This window comes from Portunus trituberculatus, chromosome 41, assembly GCF_017591435.1.
Source record: "Portunus trituberculatus isolate SZX2019 chromosome 41, ASM1759143v1, whole genome shotgun sequence".
NCBI classification, from domain to species: Eukaryota; Metazoa; Arthropoda; class Malacostraca; order Decapoda; family Portunidae; genus Portunus; species Portunus trituberculatus.
The window spans coordinates 36,880,539-36,898,038 of NC_059295.1; the positions used below are offsets into that span (position 1 = coordinate 36,880,539).

The window sequence follows — 17,500 nt, forward strand, 5'->3', positions numbered from 1 at the left end:
CTCTCATACACTGCCTCTCTTTCACTGCTGCTCTCACACACTGTCTCTCACAGCTGCGCTTACATACTGCCTCTCACTGCTGCTCTCACTCCTTGGCTGGTCTGTGTATTCGTCCCGTCTTGAAAGCTGTGCAATGTAAATTTGTATCGATGGCATTTTCAAACTGAAGGTGTTGCAATCAAAACAGAATTAATTTGCCACATGTTTTGTACTAAGAATGAGAGTGAGTGTCTGAATCAGGCACTGGTGGCCAACCTCTCGTGTCCTCAGGTGGAAAATTTATGACAGACTTCAGGAAACATGGTGTAGTATTGACATTATTATTATTATTGTTGCTATTATTATTATCTTTATTATTATTATTATTATTATTATTATTATTATTATTATTATCATTATTGCTATTATTATTATTATCATTATTATTATTGTTATTATTATTATCATCATCATTGTTATTATTATCATTATTGTACTTTTATTTGACTTGCTTATTTCATTCCTTGAATTACAAATGTTCGCGTATCTATTTTTCCTTTTTGTTATGTACATATAACAAACTAATAGTATAGCTATGTGAAATATGATGTCAAATAAAAAACAAACACCTTTATTAGCGGGTAAATGTCCTGAATTACGTCCGCTTCATACTAACGGACCAAACTGACACACACACACACACACACACACACACACACACACACACACACACACACACACACGTATATAGGTATATATATATATATATATATATATATATATATATATATATATATATATATATATATATATATATATATATATATATATATATATATATAGAGAGAGAGAGAGAGAGAGAGAGAGAGAGAGAGAGAGAGAGAGAGAGAGAGAGAGAGAGAGAGAACAATACTTCCCCCCTTTCCCCCTTCCCTTTCCCCACACTGGTGATTTGACAAAAAGGAAAACCAATCCTAACCTGACCTGAACTTAACTTTTAACTGCGGGGCTAAGCTCTTAATCCTTCAGGACAAACTCTGAAGGACTTGTAACCCTGTCAGGCCTCTGATCTTCAGAGGATTATTCTTTAAAAGTCCGTGTCACGTACAATAAGGGAACTTATAAACCATCTAGGCATTGCCGTATATGTAAAAATCTTCGGGGAGTCGAGTCGATAATACAACCCTGCCCCTGCTGGCCGTTGAGTCCACTATGAAAAATTAGTAACTTGAAAAAGGAGTCATCTCCAATGAAAATTATCTTTAACACACACATGAACCTGCCTTTTGAGTGAAACCAGCTTTATTCTTTACAAATAACTATGACATGTCCCAGGCAGTGTTGTGCCTCAGGGCCAGCTTCCCATTCCCATCCCACACTTATGCTTGTGGCATGCATGTTATGCATATGGCGGCCTCTCATGCCAAGCAGTACTTGTACACTCACCTCCACACTCACCGCGGCCGACCTAACATTTGTTGCTCGGAGGGAGACACATGATGCTCCTCGCTGCACTTCCCTCCACTCAGTATTCGCAACGCTATACCAGTTGCGTTATATTATTGTCAAAGCTTATCGTGTCTTATGTCACCACATATTGTAAACACCACCATCACTAACGACGGCGCCGACATTACGGTGGCCAGTTCCTGAACTACTGAGTTTCTTTTCCTTAAGTTGCTGGAAAGAGTAACCTGCCACATTAATCATTCTGCAGAGAAAATTTTAAGTGGTTAACAAGAGCACTCATGTTATTTGCGTACTATATTTGTGTTGTGTTGCGTAAGTAGGTTAATGAGGAATAGTTGTTCTGCCATTCCTTGGCTTCAGGAAATTGGAATTATCGTACTTGAGATACTCGCGAACTGGTGCTCGCGCTCCTCTGGTATTTTATCATAACAGGAAGTTTCGCGATAATTACATCAAGTTCACCGTGACAGCTGTTCCGGGATGATAATACGCTCATCTAATCATTGTTACAGATTATTCAAGTAGCTTAATCTCGCACATCTTATTAAAGTATAATGCCACAATAGTTTAGACAACAAAACAAACCATCATATGATAGACGAAAATAGCTTATTTATTAGACAGAGAGACTAACTTATTAGCAATGGTACCTTTTGCTTACTTTTACATGTTCGCCTTCCTATAGGTGTCTTGACCTGTCTTGCAGTATTGTTTAAAACTAAACGTTGTGTTTTTAGACTTCTGAAAACATATCCCGCTTTGCACGGCACAGACCAGCCAGCCAGCTCTTAATTGTCATATCAAACTATTTTCTCATTTTTGCCAGGCTTCAGGGTATCACTCTGGCGTGTGTATCAGTCATCACTCAAGCCAAATCTTCTCACCCATTGAGTAATATACCTCCAACATGATCAATACGTGAATGTAGAGCAATTGCCTCTATTCTCAGCAGAAAATAAACACGGGAATGTTTTCAGTTGCTGATTACAGCTTGCTATGAGTTTCCCTTTCATCTTGTAATCAAATTTTACGCATTTAGTTTTAGTATATTAGAAAAAAAAATTCAGTGTCGGCAGCACACACACACACACACACACACACACACACACACACACACACACACACACACACACACATACATTCACATTTGCAGCTAAAAACTTTGTCTGTCAGTCTTTTAGATATTTGCCCAATTATTTGAATCAATGAAAATAAGCAAGTCATCACGAAGTTCAACAATTCGGCAGACCTGAATTCCATGCACGCGGCAGAGGCCCGGCTGTCGACATGCAGATAAAATAATTACACACCGCGTAGTGTAGTGGTTAGCACGCTCGACTCACAATCGAGAAGGCCGGGTTCGAGTCCCGGCGCGGCGAGGCAAATGGGCAAGCCTCTTAATGTGTGGCCCCTGTTCACCTAGCAGTAAATAGGTACGGGATGTAACTCGAGGGGTTGTGGCCTCGCTTTCCCGGTGTGTGGAGTGTGTTGTGGTGTCAGTCCTACCCGAAGATCGGTCTATGAGCTCTGAGCTCGCTCCGTAATGGGGAAGACTGGCTGGGTGACCAGTAGGCGACCGTGGTGATGAATTACACACACACACACACACACACACACACACACACAGCCTGACCAGTGAAGTGATAAGTCAGCATGTGAACAGATATGAAAATTCGTAAATGTGTCGTATTTTTTCGGAACTGTCCCATATCTCTAATACAGAAAAAAAAATAATTTAATTAGGTGGTCATTCCTCATGTTCAAATCAAGGACAATACGGATGACAATTACTGTACCAGGTTGGCTCCCGCAACAAAAGCATGGGAAGGCTTAGTGACTGTGAGAGGAGAGGAAGAGCAAACTGTACGTTATAGAAGAGAAGTAAATAAAGCACGTGATATTATTTTCACCGCAATCTTTGATATGAGAAAACACAATGCGCTACTACACAAAAGATGGCCATGGGGGAGGAAGAGAGGAAGGTTTGTGATGAGATCGTCCACTGTATTTACAACCTGAGCACAATGAAGTCTGTTTTTGTCACACCGGGAATTTTTACAACGTATTGAGTCCAACCTTAATGCAGAATGTTGTTGCTTGGCTGATTCCTAAGATTAAAAGCGGAAGGAGAAGGAGAAGGAGAGGAGAGGGGGTGGAAAGGAGAAAGGGGAGGAGAGATGACGGGTAAGGAAAGGAGAGAGAGAGAGAGAGAGAGAGAGAGAGAGAGAGAGAGAGAGAGAGAGAGAGAGAGAGAGAGAGAGAGAGAGATGAGGGTAAGGACAGGAAGAGGGATAAAGGAGGAAGATGTAAACGTCTTGGACACAACAGAATACGAGCCGGGTGAGTTTGGGGGAGGGGTGATGGGGGGGTTCCTGCCCTCCATCGATCTGGCTACACTTCTTCCGTCACCGCTGTCACCAACAAAAGAGATAAATGTTGCCGACATACCCGAACCAGGCCCGCCCTACCCACACATCCTAGCCCAGGCACGCCCACACGCACACCACACACTAAAACTCTCCACTTATTTAGTTTTCATGAGAGGTTCGATTACTTAAGAAGAAAGCTAATGCACTCCAGACACACGGCAGTGATCAGGTGAGCGAGGAAACAAGTGAAAAGTCCTGTCAACGCAAGCTTAACAGTTAGAATCTACACGCAAGCAACAACAATGCGTGTTAGTTCACCGCGACATGCATGAGACGCACCAGACAACATCCACCTCACGAGGTTCAGATACATTCACATTTGCAGCTAAAAACTTTGTCTGTCAGTCTTTTAGATATTTGCCCAATTATTTGAATCAATGAAAATAAGCAAGTCATCACGAAGTTCAACAATTCGGCAGACCTGAATTCCATGCACGCGGCAGAAGCCCGCCTGTCGACATGCAGATAAAATAATCCAGTGCTCCGCGCCGGGCGGCGGCATGTCTGCTTCAATAACTCTATACGATATCACCCGCTGGACACATTGTATGATTCATTGGACTCATTTAAGCCAGGCTGTATTTCACCCTGTAACTCCGCTCCCGGCAGTGATCGGCGGCCGCGGCGGGCACGGTGCGTGTGGCGCCTCTGGTACACACAAATGATATTTTGAACCTAAATAAATATCACTCGAAAATTAATTCATTACAGTAACTAACGGCGAGTAGCGTCTGTAGGAAGAAAAGGCGAGTAAAATTGTACGAGAGACGCAATGTTTTCTTGTGTAAAAGTGGAAGTGGTTAGGTTGGAGCTTTAGCGTGTGAGGCAAGTGGGGAGGATAAGACAGAGCAGCTGGACTAGTCTGGGGACGTTGAAGTATCTCTGCAGCACGAAGGCTCGGGAAGAGGCGTGAAGGGCGCGGCGTGGCGGCGTCGCGGGATAAGGCTCGGCTGAGGGAGTGCCAGGAAGCTGCATGCGCACGAGAAACAGTAAGAAGCCGGGATTGTATAGCTTGTGTTGCTTGTGTTGTTCGTGGTATCGAAGACAAAGAGTAGAGCTACGAACGCTCAAGTTATTTGTTGCGATAAAGAGGAAAAACGCAGCGTACTGGTGAGGGCTGAGGGACACAGCAGGGAGGAGTTCAACAGTGAAAGTAAAGGAACGCCACAGGGGAAGCAAAATTATTACCAGTGTGTGTGTGTGTGTGTGTGTGTGTGTGTGTGTGTGTGTGTGTTAACGAACGTGCACTTAGTAAATAAATACAATCCTTGCGTGATGTATGAACGTAGAGTGAGCACACACACACACACACACACACGCCCGGTAGCTCAGTGGTTAGAGCGCTGGCTTCACAAGCCAGAGGACCGGGGTTCGATTCCCCGGCCAGGTGGAGATATTTGGGTGTGTCTCCTCTCACGTGTAGCCCCTGTTCACCTAGCACTGAGTAGGTAAAATGTAAATCGAGGAGTTGTGACCTTGTTGTCCCGGTGTGTGGTGTGTGCCTGGTCTCAGGCCTATCCGAAGATCGGAAACAATGAGCTCTGAGCTCGTTCCGTAGGGTAACGTCTGGCTGTCTCGTCAGAGACTGCAGCAGATCAAACAGTGAAAGTGAAACACACACACACACACACACACACACACACACACACACACACACACACACACCTGCGTCTCACACCTGTGGCTTCATGAGGCGTATGAGCAATGAGCACTAATCACCAATCAGTCTTCTCTCATCGGCAAGGCCACAGCGTTGATGGGATTGGCCAAGATAAACACACGGCCTCCCCAGGGACCCTCGTGGGCATCCCTGGCTCCACCAACACTAACACACGTGGTATTGAGAACATGATAGCACACTGAAGTCACCATCAACACGCTATTAACACTGAGAACCTGAGAATATAAGACAGCACACTGAGAATATAACACTGGTCACAATCAACACACTTTTAACCCCATCAGTACCATGACGTATTTTCCGATTCATCTGGTTACTATTTGGTGATTTTACGAGTATATATACACCTTCAGAAACTTATGCGGGGAATTAGAATAGTGAAGACTGTGGCCATTAATCTTCTGACCTCCATAGACCCTTCCTAATTCCAATAAAATCGTCTAATCACACCCAAAACTCAAGGTAGAAATGCGTTCCAGTATTAAAGGGATTAACAGTGAGGACATGAGAGTCACCATCAGCACACAAGTAACGCTGAGCACACAACACAGTACAGTAACACGATATTAACACCAGTACTTGATACAATGAAGTCACTAGCAACACACTACTAATTAACACACTAACACTGAAGACTAAACACACTCGTCACTAGCACACCACCACCATCACCACCACCACAACACATCACAACACTAGAAGACAAAAACAACACAAAAAGAGTAAAAACACCCTTCACTTTCAAGACTCATGTAGGTATTATCAAGTCTAGTACTCTTATCAATCATATACCCTGTGCCTTCTCCCTAACTACCTGTGTGTGTGTGTGTGTGTGTGTGTGTGTGTGTGTGTGTGTGTGTGTGTGTGTGTGTGTGTGTGTGTGTGAGTAGGGAGGGAGGAGATGGAGAAGCCGTGTGTGTCTCCAACGCCCTGATGGATGAGGTGCTCTTAACAGGAGGGGTGACGCTCTACTTGACAGGTTAAGGGTGCAGGGAGCGAGAGGACAACAGCGTGACCATTACGTGTTGGGGGCGATACTAGTGCTATTGGTTTATTATTGTTATGGGTGTACTGTTCTCCTCTTCCTCTTCCTTCTCTTCCTCCTCCTCCTCCTCCTCCTCCTCTTCCTCGTCCTCCTCCTCGTCGTCGTCGTCGTCGTCCTGCTCACTCCTGCTCTTCCTTCTACTGCTCTGTTGTTGATGGAGTTTTTGTTGTTGTTGCTATATACGTAATGAAGATGGTGTTTGTGTTCTTCTTTTTGTTGCTGTTCTTGTTGTTTTTATCATTATGTATTTTGTTGTTGTTGTTGTTGTTGTTGTTGTTGTTGTTGTTGTTGTTGTTGTTGTTTGTCTTCGTCTTCTTCTTCTTGGTCATGTTAGTACTGTTGTTGTTCCTGTTGTTGTTGCAGCTGTTGCTTTCTCCCTCCCTCATATATTAATAAGAGGTAAATCAACGCATGCCCGCGTGCTCCAGGAAGCGGAAGAAATCAGTGAGTCGCATGATCTTTGTCAGAATGGTAATCATGTTCGTTTGCATTCTGATCCAATAAATTTCAGATATATTCCTTGTATACACACACACACACACACACACACACACACACACACACACACACACACACACACACACACACACATACAAATATTAATAATAATAATAATGATAATAATAATAACAATAATAATAATAATAATAATAATAATAATAATAATAATAATAATAATGATAATAATAATAATAATAGTAATAATAATAATAATAATAAATGAATAAATAAATAAATAAATAGATAAATAGATAAACAAATAGGATATAATATTTGATAAGTTGATATGTATTTTTTAAAAGAAAATTTTCCCTATTTTTTTCTTCTTTTTTCCTCTTCTAACTTTATATTCAAGAATGTCTCACGTAGAAAGAAATGTTAAAGAAAGACAAGCAAGAAGCGTAATATCCTTTTGTTGCTAAGATTACGAGTTGATAAATATGCACCATTAAGTTTAGGAGAAAATACGAGGTAATATGTGTGTGTGTGTGTGTGTGTGTGTGTGTGTGTGTGTGTGTGTGTGTGTGTGTGTGTGTGTGTGTGTGTGTGTGTGTGTGTGTGTGTGTGTGTGTGTGTGTGTGTCAGAATGCGTCATACAAGTGTAATTGCAAAGCTATCCATTAGCAGTACTGCGAAAAAAAAAAAATTCATTAAGCTGTCTGCACCTTGCTCTGATTGGTGTTTGCCCTTGTCGGTGATAAGGGAAGGGCGTGGCGGCAAATCGTGAGCGGGTCAGGTGCAGAAATATGGGTGTGGCGCAGGGTGTGTATGTAGGTGAGGCAGTAGGGAAGGTACACTGGCAGAGGGTCTATAAGATACTGGGGTCTGCTGGAATATGTGGTACTGGGAGGAGGAGAAGGTGGAATGATCTGGGAGACTCTGGGAGGGGGGGACAAAAGAACTGTGGGCAGTGATAAGGTTTGAGGTCAGAGAAAGTCATCAGGTCTATCACGAGGGTGTTTTTAATCGAATTGTTTGGCTGGCAAGATTTAGAGATCGTGAGTTAACGTTAGTTCTTCCGTGCGGGTGCCACCAAGCTTGCCTGTCCTCAGTAAGGTTCAAAAGCGGCTCAAAGGAGTAATGATTCTCTGCAATACTCATTATTATTATTTTTTTTCACTACAGTCTCTCTCTCTCTCTCTCTCTCTCTTGGTGGCGGTAATTCGTGTCGTGATTATAATTTCCGCCTTCACCTTCATCCTGTGCTGTACATTCATTGCGCCACAGTTTTATTTCCGCCGTGAGCCTCCTATTGACTGATTCATTAAGGAGTCATTACAAAGTGCACGGACGAGGCGGTTCGCGTGAGGCACCGCCCACCATTCCCGGTCGGCGGAAGCAAACACGCCGGCCCGCCACAAAGTCAGGATCTCTTTGCTCGCCTCTCAACCGCACAACCGCAAGCTTAGATTTAATTCAACTATGCATGAGTGTAGCAGGCCATCCGCTCACCGCTCCCTCTCTCCCCTGTGATGGCGGTCTTTGATGCCAGTACATTTAGCTCGCCTCGCATGAAGAGCGGGGAAATCCAATGTTGCCCTCCTGCCAATCACCACCACTCGCATGCCACGCTGACTCACGGACACTTCTTTGATGATGAGAAGTGACCGCCAAGGCCGCGTAAGTCAAATAAGGTCGTTCCCTCATGAGAGTCAGATAAGATAAATAAAGGCATAATTTCGACACGAGTGAAATAGGCAATGCGGCAGTTACAGACGGAACACTGCGTCATTTAATTCAGGTCCCGAAAAAAAATGGTGTGGGAAAGATTTCAACACGACCATAATCCAACCCCTGCAAGGGCAAAGACAAATTGATATCAAGGGTTTTCGAAGAAGATCGAAAAAAAGAAGACATGAAAAGAAACGTTTCGAATCATCTGTTGAGGTTTCTATTGATGGAACAACAATTTTTTTTGGGGGGGCTGGGACAGAAAGAAAAATACATATATATATATATATATATATATATATATATATATATATATATATATATATATATATATATATATATATATATATATATATATATATATATATATATATATATATATATATATATATATATATATATATATATATATATATATATATATATATATATATATATATATATATATATATATATATATATATATATATATATATATATATATATATATATATATATATATATATATATATATATATATATATATATATATATATATATATATATATATATATATATATATATATATATATATATATATATATATATATATATATATATATATACACACACACACACACACACACACACACACACACACACAAGACGGAGGGGGCGAGCCTTGCAAACCTTGGTGAGGACATCCGTGGAGTTGGTACAAACAGTGGAGTTGGTGGGCGTCAGGAGTGTCACGTCCGTCGCGCTAGACTGGGAGGCGTACGCGAAAAAGTGGTTGTACTCTGCGGCAGGAACGTGTTACGTCTCCAGGAGCACGGCGCCTCACTGTTATGGGGACGTGTAATGGGAGCTGCCCGTGTAGGCGCAGGTCGAGGCCACACTTCAGGATGGCCTTGCCGACCAAAGCTGCTATTTATTCTGTTCCTGGTACACACACACACACACACACACACACACACACACACACACACACACACACACACACACACACACACACTAAAATAGAATAAAGTGAAGCAAAATTTAAAATAAAACTAAAAACGAGCACTCCCAGCAAACTATTCCACAGACATCTATTTTTGGTGGATGTGTGTAACAAATACAAAAATAATGATGTTAAATGCGATTCTGGCGCAGCTCATGGCGAGTTAGATTCAGAGGAAGAAGATCTAGACGGTGCGCGAGTCATGTCTTTACATACATGATGATTGGCTCCACGAAGCGGTGAGAGAGTGAAAGCTGTCTGGGCTCAGGATTAGAGATAGAATTTGACTATCTCCGAATAAAAGACAGTCACGAGGCTCTCAATACAAAGATCACGAGTGAGGAAGCAGTATATGATTCAGAAACTAACAGCGATGGTCCAGCCAGCGTGTTAGGGCAATGTGGGTGCGTGGCCTCAGCTTCGGGGTTCAGGAAGAGATAGGACTAAAAGTGAAAATAAGGTTATAATTTGAGAAGCCCCAGTGGAAAAAAATGCTACAATAAGCAATAAAATTAAAAGTTAAACGTTTAAGAAATATTCGGAAACGTATTCAAGACGTATTTTATATTTTCTAACCCTCATAACGTGGCGGGGAGGTGTTATGTATACAAAGACCTTGAGGATGGCTGCACCCTTTTCCATTCCTCTATCCTCCCCACGGGCCCCATGCTGCTTATCTCACAATAACAGCCGTGGTGTAATGACTATGGAGATAAACTTAGGCTGGTCAATGAGTATGGCATAAAGGGGAGCGGCCTGGTGAGGGGATCGAACCCGCGACACGTCACCTGCACCATGCGGTATATAGCCACCTCCGACCTACCTCCTCCCACCTCCCGCCCCACGCAGACCCACTGAAGAGTTTAGTAAGAACTGCAAAACGCTACATCTTTGCCTAGGACGGAATGAACGGAAAAGAGGCAGTGTTTCACGTGGACTAGCTTGGCCATGAACGCTGCGGGCCACCTGCTGACACTGGTGCTGCTACCTTGCACACAAAATACCTCCTTGTATGAAAAAGAAAATGATATACAAGTGTTTTATTACGTTCAAATATATGGCGGTGAGAATTATACAATTAAGGGCAAAGCGACATTCATATGTTACCTGAGGTCGTGTATTTCATAATAATTCCCAGACAGCAACAGCCGTCGCCGGCCAGGCAGCAGCGGAATGAATTTTAATCCCATTTTTAATTACATGACTTGAGTGGAGACCTACGACCGTGAGAACTGTATGGCAGCCCTGGGAACGTGTATGAGTAATGTGACTAAATGAGAGAGAGAGAGAGAGAGAGAGAGAGAGAGAGAGAGAGAGAGAGAGAGAGAGAGAGAGAGAGAGAGAGAGAGAGAGAGAGAGAGAGAGAGAGAGAGAGATGAAAAAGTAACTTATCGATCTCTTCTAGCTTATATTTCTTAATACACTCACACACGCACACACACACACACACACACACACACACACACACACACACACACACACACACACACACACACACACACACACACACACACACACACACACAGAGAACACGTGTCTGCGAACCACCTGTGAGGGGCGCGAGAAGGCCAAGCAGTGGCGGTGGTGGGCGTCACAGGGGGCGGGCGGATGTTAATGTCAAGGGTCACCCCTTCGACCTTTGTGGAGCTTGAAGGCCTCCTGCCCCCTTAATGCCGCCCTCCTTTCCACCTAGCCTGGCCTTTTGGAATATTCCGTTCTATTTCCATCCACGAGCTTTACTTTAGTCCGCGTAGGTGAGGCAGCAGCAGGATAGCGAGGCAGAGTAACCAAGTGTAAGGAGTTGCAGCTGTGCCTCGTGACTCTCTCCCGCAGCTGACCACGTGCTGCGTCAACACCCACTCGGCCTAGTGGTCTCAGAGTGGCGTGTGAAGCGAGATAAGAGGCCGAGGCTGACGCAGTGTCCCTCCTTCCCCCCTCCTGTCCCTCCTTCTGCCGGAAATTAAGGTGAGTATTCTTTAGTGGCACGCCAGATTATCTCAGTGTACCTCGCCTTTTCTTTCGCCACACTCGACCCGCCCTCTGCTGTGATGCTGGGATGGGGATGTCTTGTGCTGCGTGGCTCTCTCTCTCTCTCTCTCTCTCTCTCTCTCTCGAATTGCTCAGTCCCTCCTGTGACGGCAGCGTAGTAACCTTAAAGACCACCATCGGGAACAAGGCCAACTGCTACACGGGGAGCTTCTTTGTGTGTGTGTGTGTGTGTGTGTGTGTGTGTGTGTGAGGTAGACGTTAGGGGTCGCCCATGTTCTATTATAGTCCCAGCTTTGTGTGTTCTCCAGCCGCGAGGAAGATGGACACGGGGACACACGGATGGGCGGCTCTGCAAGGCGACACACGGCCAGGGACGTTGACGAACACACCCGAGGCCGCCACGCAACAGCACGGACACGGCAGGCGAACACGGCGGCACTCAGCCAAGATGGCGGGGAGAGGGCCTGCCTGGCTGGCTGGCTGGTCCGGCCGTCCTTTAGACCTTCCACCACCAGAATGCTCCTCATACTCAACAGCAACCAACTACACGCACACACACACACACACACACACACACACACACACACACACACACACACACACACACACACACACACACACACTGAAGGGAATGTAATCAATGTAAATGAATAAATAAATATATGAATATATAAATAGATAGATAAATAACTGTCATTCCGCAGAGCTTAACAGGAGAATAAAGTTCAATAAGGACAGTATTTCAAAAGCCACAGACGTCACCAATCATGTTCTTCCGCTGCTTTCCCCACCGTAAGCGTAGAATTCTTGTCAAACTGTCACCAGAATCATGACAACACTCCTGAGGACCGTGTCAGTTTCCACTAAAGTGTGCTATAACTGGAGTTCACACAGCATCACGTTTTAAGAATACAGACTTACCAGTATATAAGATCAAAACTTCGTAGGCTAAGGAGTTAATAATCAGTCTTTCATGCCTTTAACTGGTTATCTCTGGAACTCCGCGCCTGCTTCTTCATTTCTACCTTTTAAGAGTAAAGTCTTAAAACACTTCTTCAGTTTTAGGTAATATTTTTCAGCACTTTTCTGTAGAGATTGGCACTTCAATGTGCATTTTTCTGTCTCTATATGTATTCTTTGGTTGTCATTGGCCATTATTCCTCTTACATAAAAAAAAAAAAAAAAACGCAAAACATAAGTATTGAATTATACTTCCACTTTTTTTCATAAGAGCTTCTTAAAAGTAAAGTTGAGATTGGGACATGTTTGAATGACATTGACTTCACTTATAAGAGGACATTTTTCAGGTTATCCACCACAAATAAATTAAACATACACTGTTGCTCGTATGAGTGAGTGTACAATACGTCTGCTTCCACCTCTTAGTGTTGTTTGCTGAAAATTGAAGTGAGATGGCAACACGTTTCGAAAATACTGACTTACGAATATAAAAGAAAACATATATAATACAGTACTGTATGTATGAGAGTAACAATACTCCCACTATCCACCAGACGGCGACACATTTGAGGTAAATGGAGTTCACTCTTATCAATACTTTTTCAATACTTCACGAACAAAATTTACATATAAGATCAAATTTTGTACACCAGACTCCTCCAAGTCTTCCTCCCTCTCTCGCTTTGGTGTTGGTGAGGCACAACGCTACGAGCACTGAAGGGGAAGCATTCTGTAAGCTTGACTCCTTCAGTACTGAGACGCTTTTTTACCATGTGTTTTGTGTACAATTAGACGATTTTATTGACAATAGGAAGGTTTTATGGAGGTCAGAAGATTAATGGCCTAGGTCTTTACCATTCTAATTCCCCATAAGAGTTTCTGAAGTTGTATAAAGTCACCTAATAGTAAACAGAGTGAACATGAAAGTTCCTCCTGGTACTGAAGGGGTTAAGTATATTTCGGCTCCTCAAATTTCGGTTCGTTTTCTGTGTGTATCACGTTAATTTTTCTTATGCCTATTGACTGAAGTGTTTGTGTGTTTGTGGTCTTTTAAATGATGAAGTTACAAAACACACAGATTCCTAAAAATACTACACAAACTCAGACTCTCTCTCTCTCTCTCTCTCTCTCTCTCTCTCTCTCTCTCTCTCTCTCTCTCTCTCTCTCTCTCTCTCTCTCTCTCTCTCTCTCTCTCTCTCTCTCTCTCTCTCTCTCTCTCTCTCTCTCTCTCTCTCTCTCTCTCTCTCTCTCTCTCTCATCTAACCCTCCACCAAATATAGTCATTTCCCTCTGGTTAGGAAACTGAAACTGTTTCCTCCAAGCTGTATCTGCAATGAAATAATCACCGCACTAACAAAACGGCCAGAAAACAAAGAAAAATCAATCATAACCAGCGTCACAATTTTTCGTCAGACACCTGGAAGCGCATTCACAAACATCACTGAGTCACATCCGCGCAACCCACCCACCTACTTTCAAAAGGCTGTAGTGAAAGTTAATGAGAGTTGTGGCTTCTTCAAGGTTGTTCTTCGCATGATTCTAGTGATAGGAGAAGATTCTGCATCACCAATAGGAATGCAAAAAAAGAACCCATGGAAATATAAATAAATCATCTCTATGACTTTTGGAAATGTTCTTTATGAAAATCTGAAGCAGTTTTTTTCTAGGTTGTTTTGTGTATGATGGGAGTGACAGTTCAACAAGAATTCGGTATTATCAAAAGGGAAAACAAAAGGCATGGAAATCTGAATAATCATCTCTGTGGCCTTTGAAAGTCGTCCTTACGAGAACTATAACCGTTTCAGAACACGGAGCCTGATACAAGTAACAAGCGATGAAACCAATGACCGCCATTTGCACACGAGAGTGGGAGCAGCACCAACGCAGTGAGATAGACATGAAACAGAGTCCGTATTCACCACGACTATTTCCAAAGGCCACAGAGATGATTAGCGGGGATTCCAAGAGTGTTTCTCCAGTTAGTAATTTAAAAATTTTGTCAATCTGCTCCTACAACCATAAAAAACACCTTAAAGATTCGTGTAAATTTACATAAATCCTTTTGAAATGGTGGAAGTGAAGCACAAAAGTGTTTGAGAAAACGAGCCTAGAGAACCGGATGACCCGTGTCCAGTGTAACGTAAGGAGCTGATGAAATGCTTAAGGGGCTTTCAGACGACACGGAGTTGCAACTATGGAGGGTAGTAAAGTGTTCAGAGGAAAACGAAGCTGAAGAAGAGGAGGTAATGGCAACTTAACTGTCCCTGAGGTGTGAATGTTCTATGACGGTGATGGTGGTGGTGGCTTTGGTGGAGCAAGCAAGGTAGATAGATAAATAGTTGGATGAAGAGAGAGAGAGAGAGAGAGAGAGAGAGAGAGAGAGAGAGAGAGAGAGAATGTGTGTGTGTGTGTGTGTGTGTGTGTGTGTGTGTGTGTGTGTGTGTGTGTGTGTGTGTGTGTGTGTGTGTGTGTGTGTGTGTGTGTGTGTGTGTGTGTGTGTGTGTGTGTGTGTGTGTGTGTGTGTGTGTGTGTGTGTGTGTGTGTGATGGAGTCTTGAATCATGAAGATAAAGAAAGGTATGAAAAAAGTAACAAATCGTTAAATCAATAAGGAATAGATAAACATATAAACAAATGAGGTAGGGAAGGTCGAAGGAAAGGAGTGGAGAAAAGACGCAAATAACGGCACTCATAGAAACTGAGGATATGAAAGGAAGTCGTAGTGAGGCAAACAGAAGCGATGCTGCAAGGAGGGAAGGAGGGAGGGAGGGAAGCGGCAGACTACCCAGCACAGTGATAAAACGAGGGCGTACCACAGCGTGAGACAAGGATGGATGAAGGGTGCATGAAGGTGAGGCAAGGTGAGGCACTGACATACTCACAGCAAGCCAGGAGGCTGATGGCTGGCACTATCCACATGAGGGCGCGAGCCATTTACAAGCCTTTTGCACGTCGCTCCCCACCGCCGCACAGTTTACCACCAGGCCGCGTCGCACAGCACAAGCAACGCGCTGGGGCCGAGGCGCATCCTCCGGGCCGGCTATTGGTTGTCAAAAAGCCCGCTCCTGACTCAAGTCTGTGCGAGGGACAACGTGCAAGGGAAGCCGAGAGCGAGGGGCTACGTCCTGCCCCGTCACTAGTCGGCGGTGGACTGACTCTCCTTACTCTCGTTCGCCCGGCCTGGTGTCAACAGCCCGGCGGGGTCACCCCTTCCTCAGGTGCCACCCAGCAGCCTGTCGCCGCCGTCACCACGCGGGGGGGAACGGGGAGGTAATGCAGGAAATACGGCCATGATAATATCAACGCCAGACAATAAAACAGACCGAGCATGATTGTGTTAAGACTCAAATAATGAGCCTGAAATGAGGAGCGCCACTAAAGTCCATCACCAAACTTTATGAACTCTCTCTCTCTCTCTCTCTCTCTCTCTCTCTCTCTCTCTCTCTCTCTCTCTCTCTCTCTCTCGCTCGCTCGCTCTCTCTTCTCTACTCTATTCTACTCTACTCTACTCTACTAACTCATGTGTTGATGTGTATGTGTTATATATATATATATATATATATATATATATATATATATATATATATATATATATATATATATATATATATATATATATATATATATATATATATATATATATATATATATATATATATATATAAAACATGAGTTAGTAGAGAGAGAGAGAGAGAGAGAGAGAGAGAGAGAGAGAGAGAGAGAGAGAGAGAGAGAGAGAGAGAGAGAGAGAGAGAGAGAGAGAGAGAGACACGTGGGGAAGGAGGCACACACACACACACACACACACACACACACACACACACACACACACACACACACACATGCTGTTGGTTATCAATGTATTTATGAAGGAGTGGCGTGTGCGGCAGTGGTGTGGTGAGGCTGAACAAGCTCCGCGTTGCCGCACACTGAAGAGTGCCGGGGAGCGACAAGTCTTATCACATGAATCACACAGCCCTCAACACCGCCTGTTGGTGGTGGTGACGGGGGGCGCCGTGGAGGGCAGCCACGGAGCCGTCACCCCGCGCCTTCCTCCCCGCCTCCGAGGAGCGAGGAGGAGGGGCGTTACTCTCTTCGTTCTCCTGTCATCGTATTTCATTCACTCGGCGTGCGCTCGACAACATTTGCAGCATTTTGCCATAAACCAAAACAACAGCGATACGAAAGGATTATTTTTTCTTCTGGGGAAAATAATACTGCACTTAAGGCTTCGTCTTTTGATTCCTCATTACGACATATAAACGTGGAGCAAAGAATAAAAAATGTAAATTACAATGATTTTGTCTGGTATTTTGACTTCACAGCCACACAACTTCACACTATTTTTAATATCCTATTGAATTTTTCAAAGAAAATCAAATTCTAGCATACAACAATGTTTCTTAGTGTTGCCATTACCGTAAAACTAGCACAGCATGAGTGTCAGCAGAAAATGAAACACTGGACACTTCACACTTCGATCTGGCAGAAGGAGAACATTCTAAGTGTCACTGATCCTGCAAAGTGTCATCTCATAACGCCTTCTTAGAACCAGAGTTTGTTAACAGACAATAATTCAAGGAATATAATGAGTAATGAGAACAAAGAACAACATGACCCGTGACTCTAGGAGGAGGCTGTGGGGTGGTGGGACGCGGTGGAGGTGCAAAAGGTGTCGTAGAAGTACTCAGGGAGGTGAGTGTTGATGAATAGCCTAAGGTAGTTGGCTGCGTCTATGGGCATGTAGCGGGCACGGGGCGAGGCTTGAGTGAGGGCACTGGTCATGGCCTCCAC

The 17,500-nt window shown here is 43.6% G+C and overlaps 2 protein-coding genes across 2 annotated transcripts in view; both read right to left on the bottom strand.

Moving 5' to 3' along the window:
- LOC123517115 overlaps window positions 1-16,074 on the bottom strand; it is a 219,653-nt gene extending 203,579 nt beyond the window's left edge. Inside the window, 1 exon segment of the mRNA XM_045277026.1 lies at window positions 15,589-16,074. Coding sequence (XP_045132961.1) covers window positions 15,589-15,640 — 52 coding nt within the window. The 5' untranslated portion in view covers window positions 15,641-16,074.
- An 855-nt stretch (window positions 16,075-16,929) lies between these two features.
- The window catches only part of LOC123517117 (D-beta-hydroxybutyrate dehydrogenase, mitochondrial-like), a 10,374-nt gene continuing 9,803 nt past the window's right edge, over window positions 16,930-17,500 (bottom strand). The window contains exon 9 of the mRNA XM_045277028.1: window positions 16,930-17,500. This exon is cut by the window's right edge and continues 21 nt beyond it. Within this exon, the coding sequence (XP_045132963.1) occupies window positions 17,333-17,500 (168 nt within the window). The 3' untranslated portion in view covers window positions 16,930-17,332.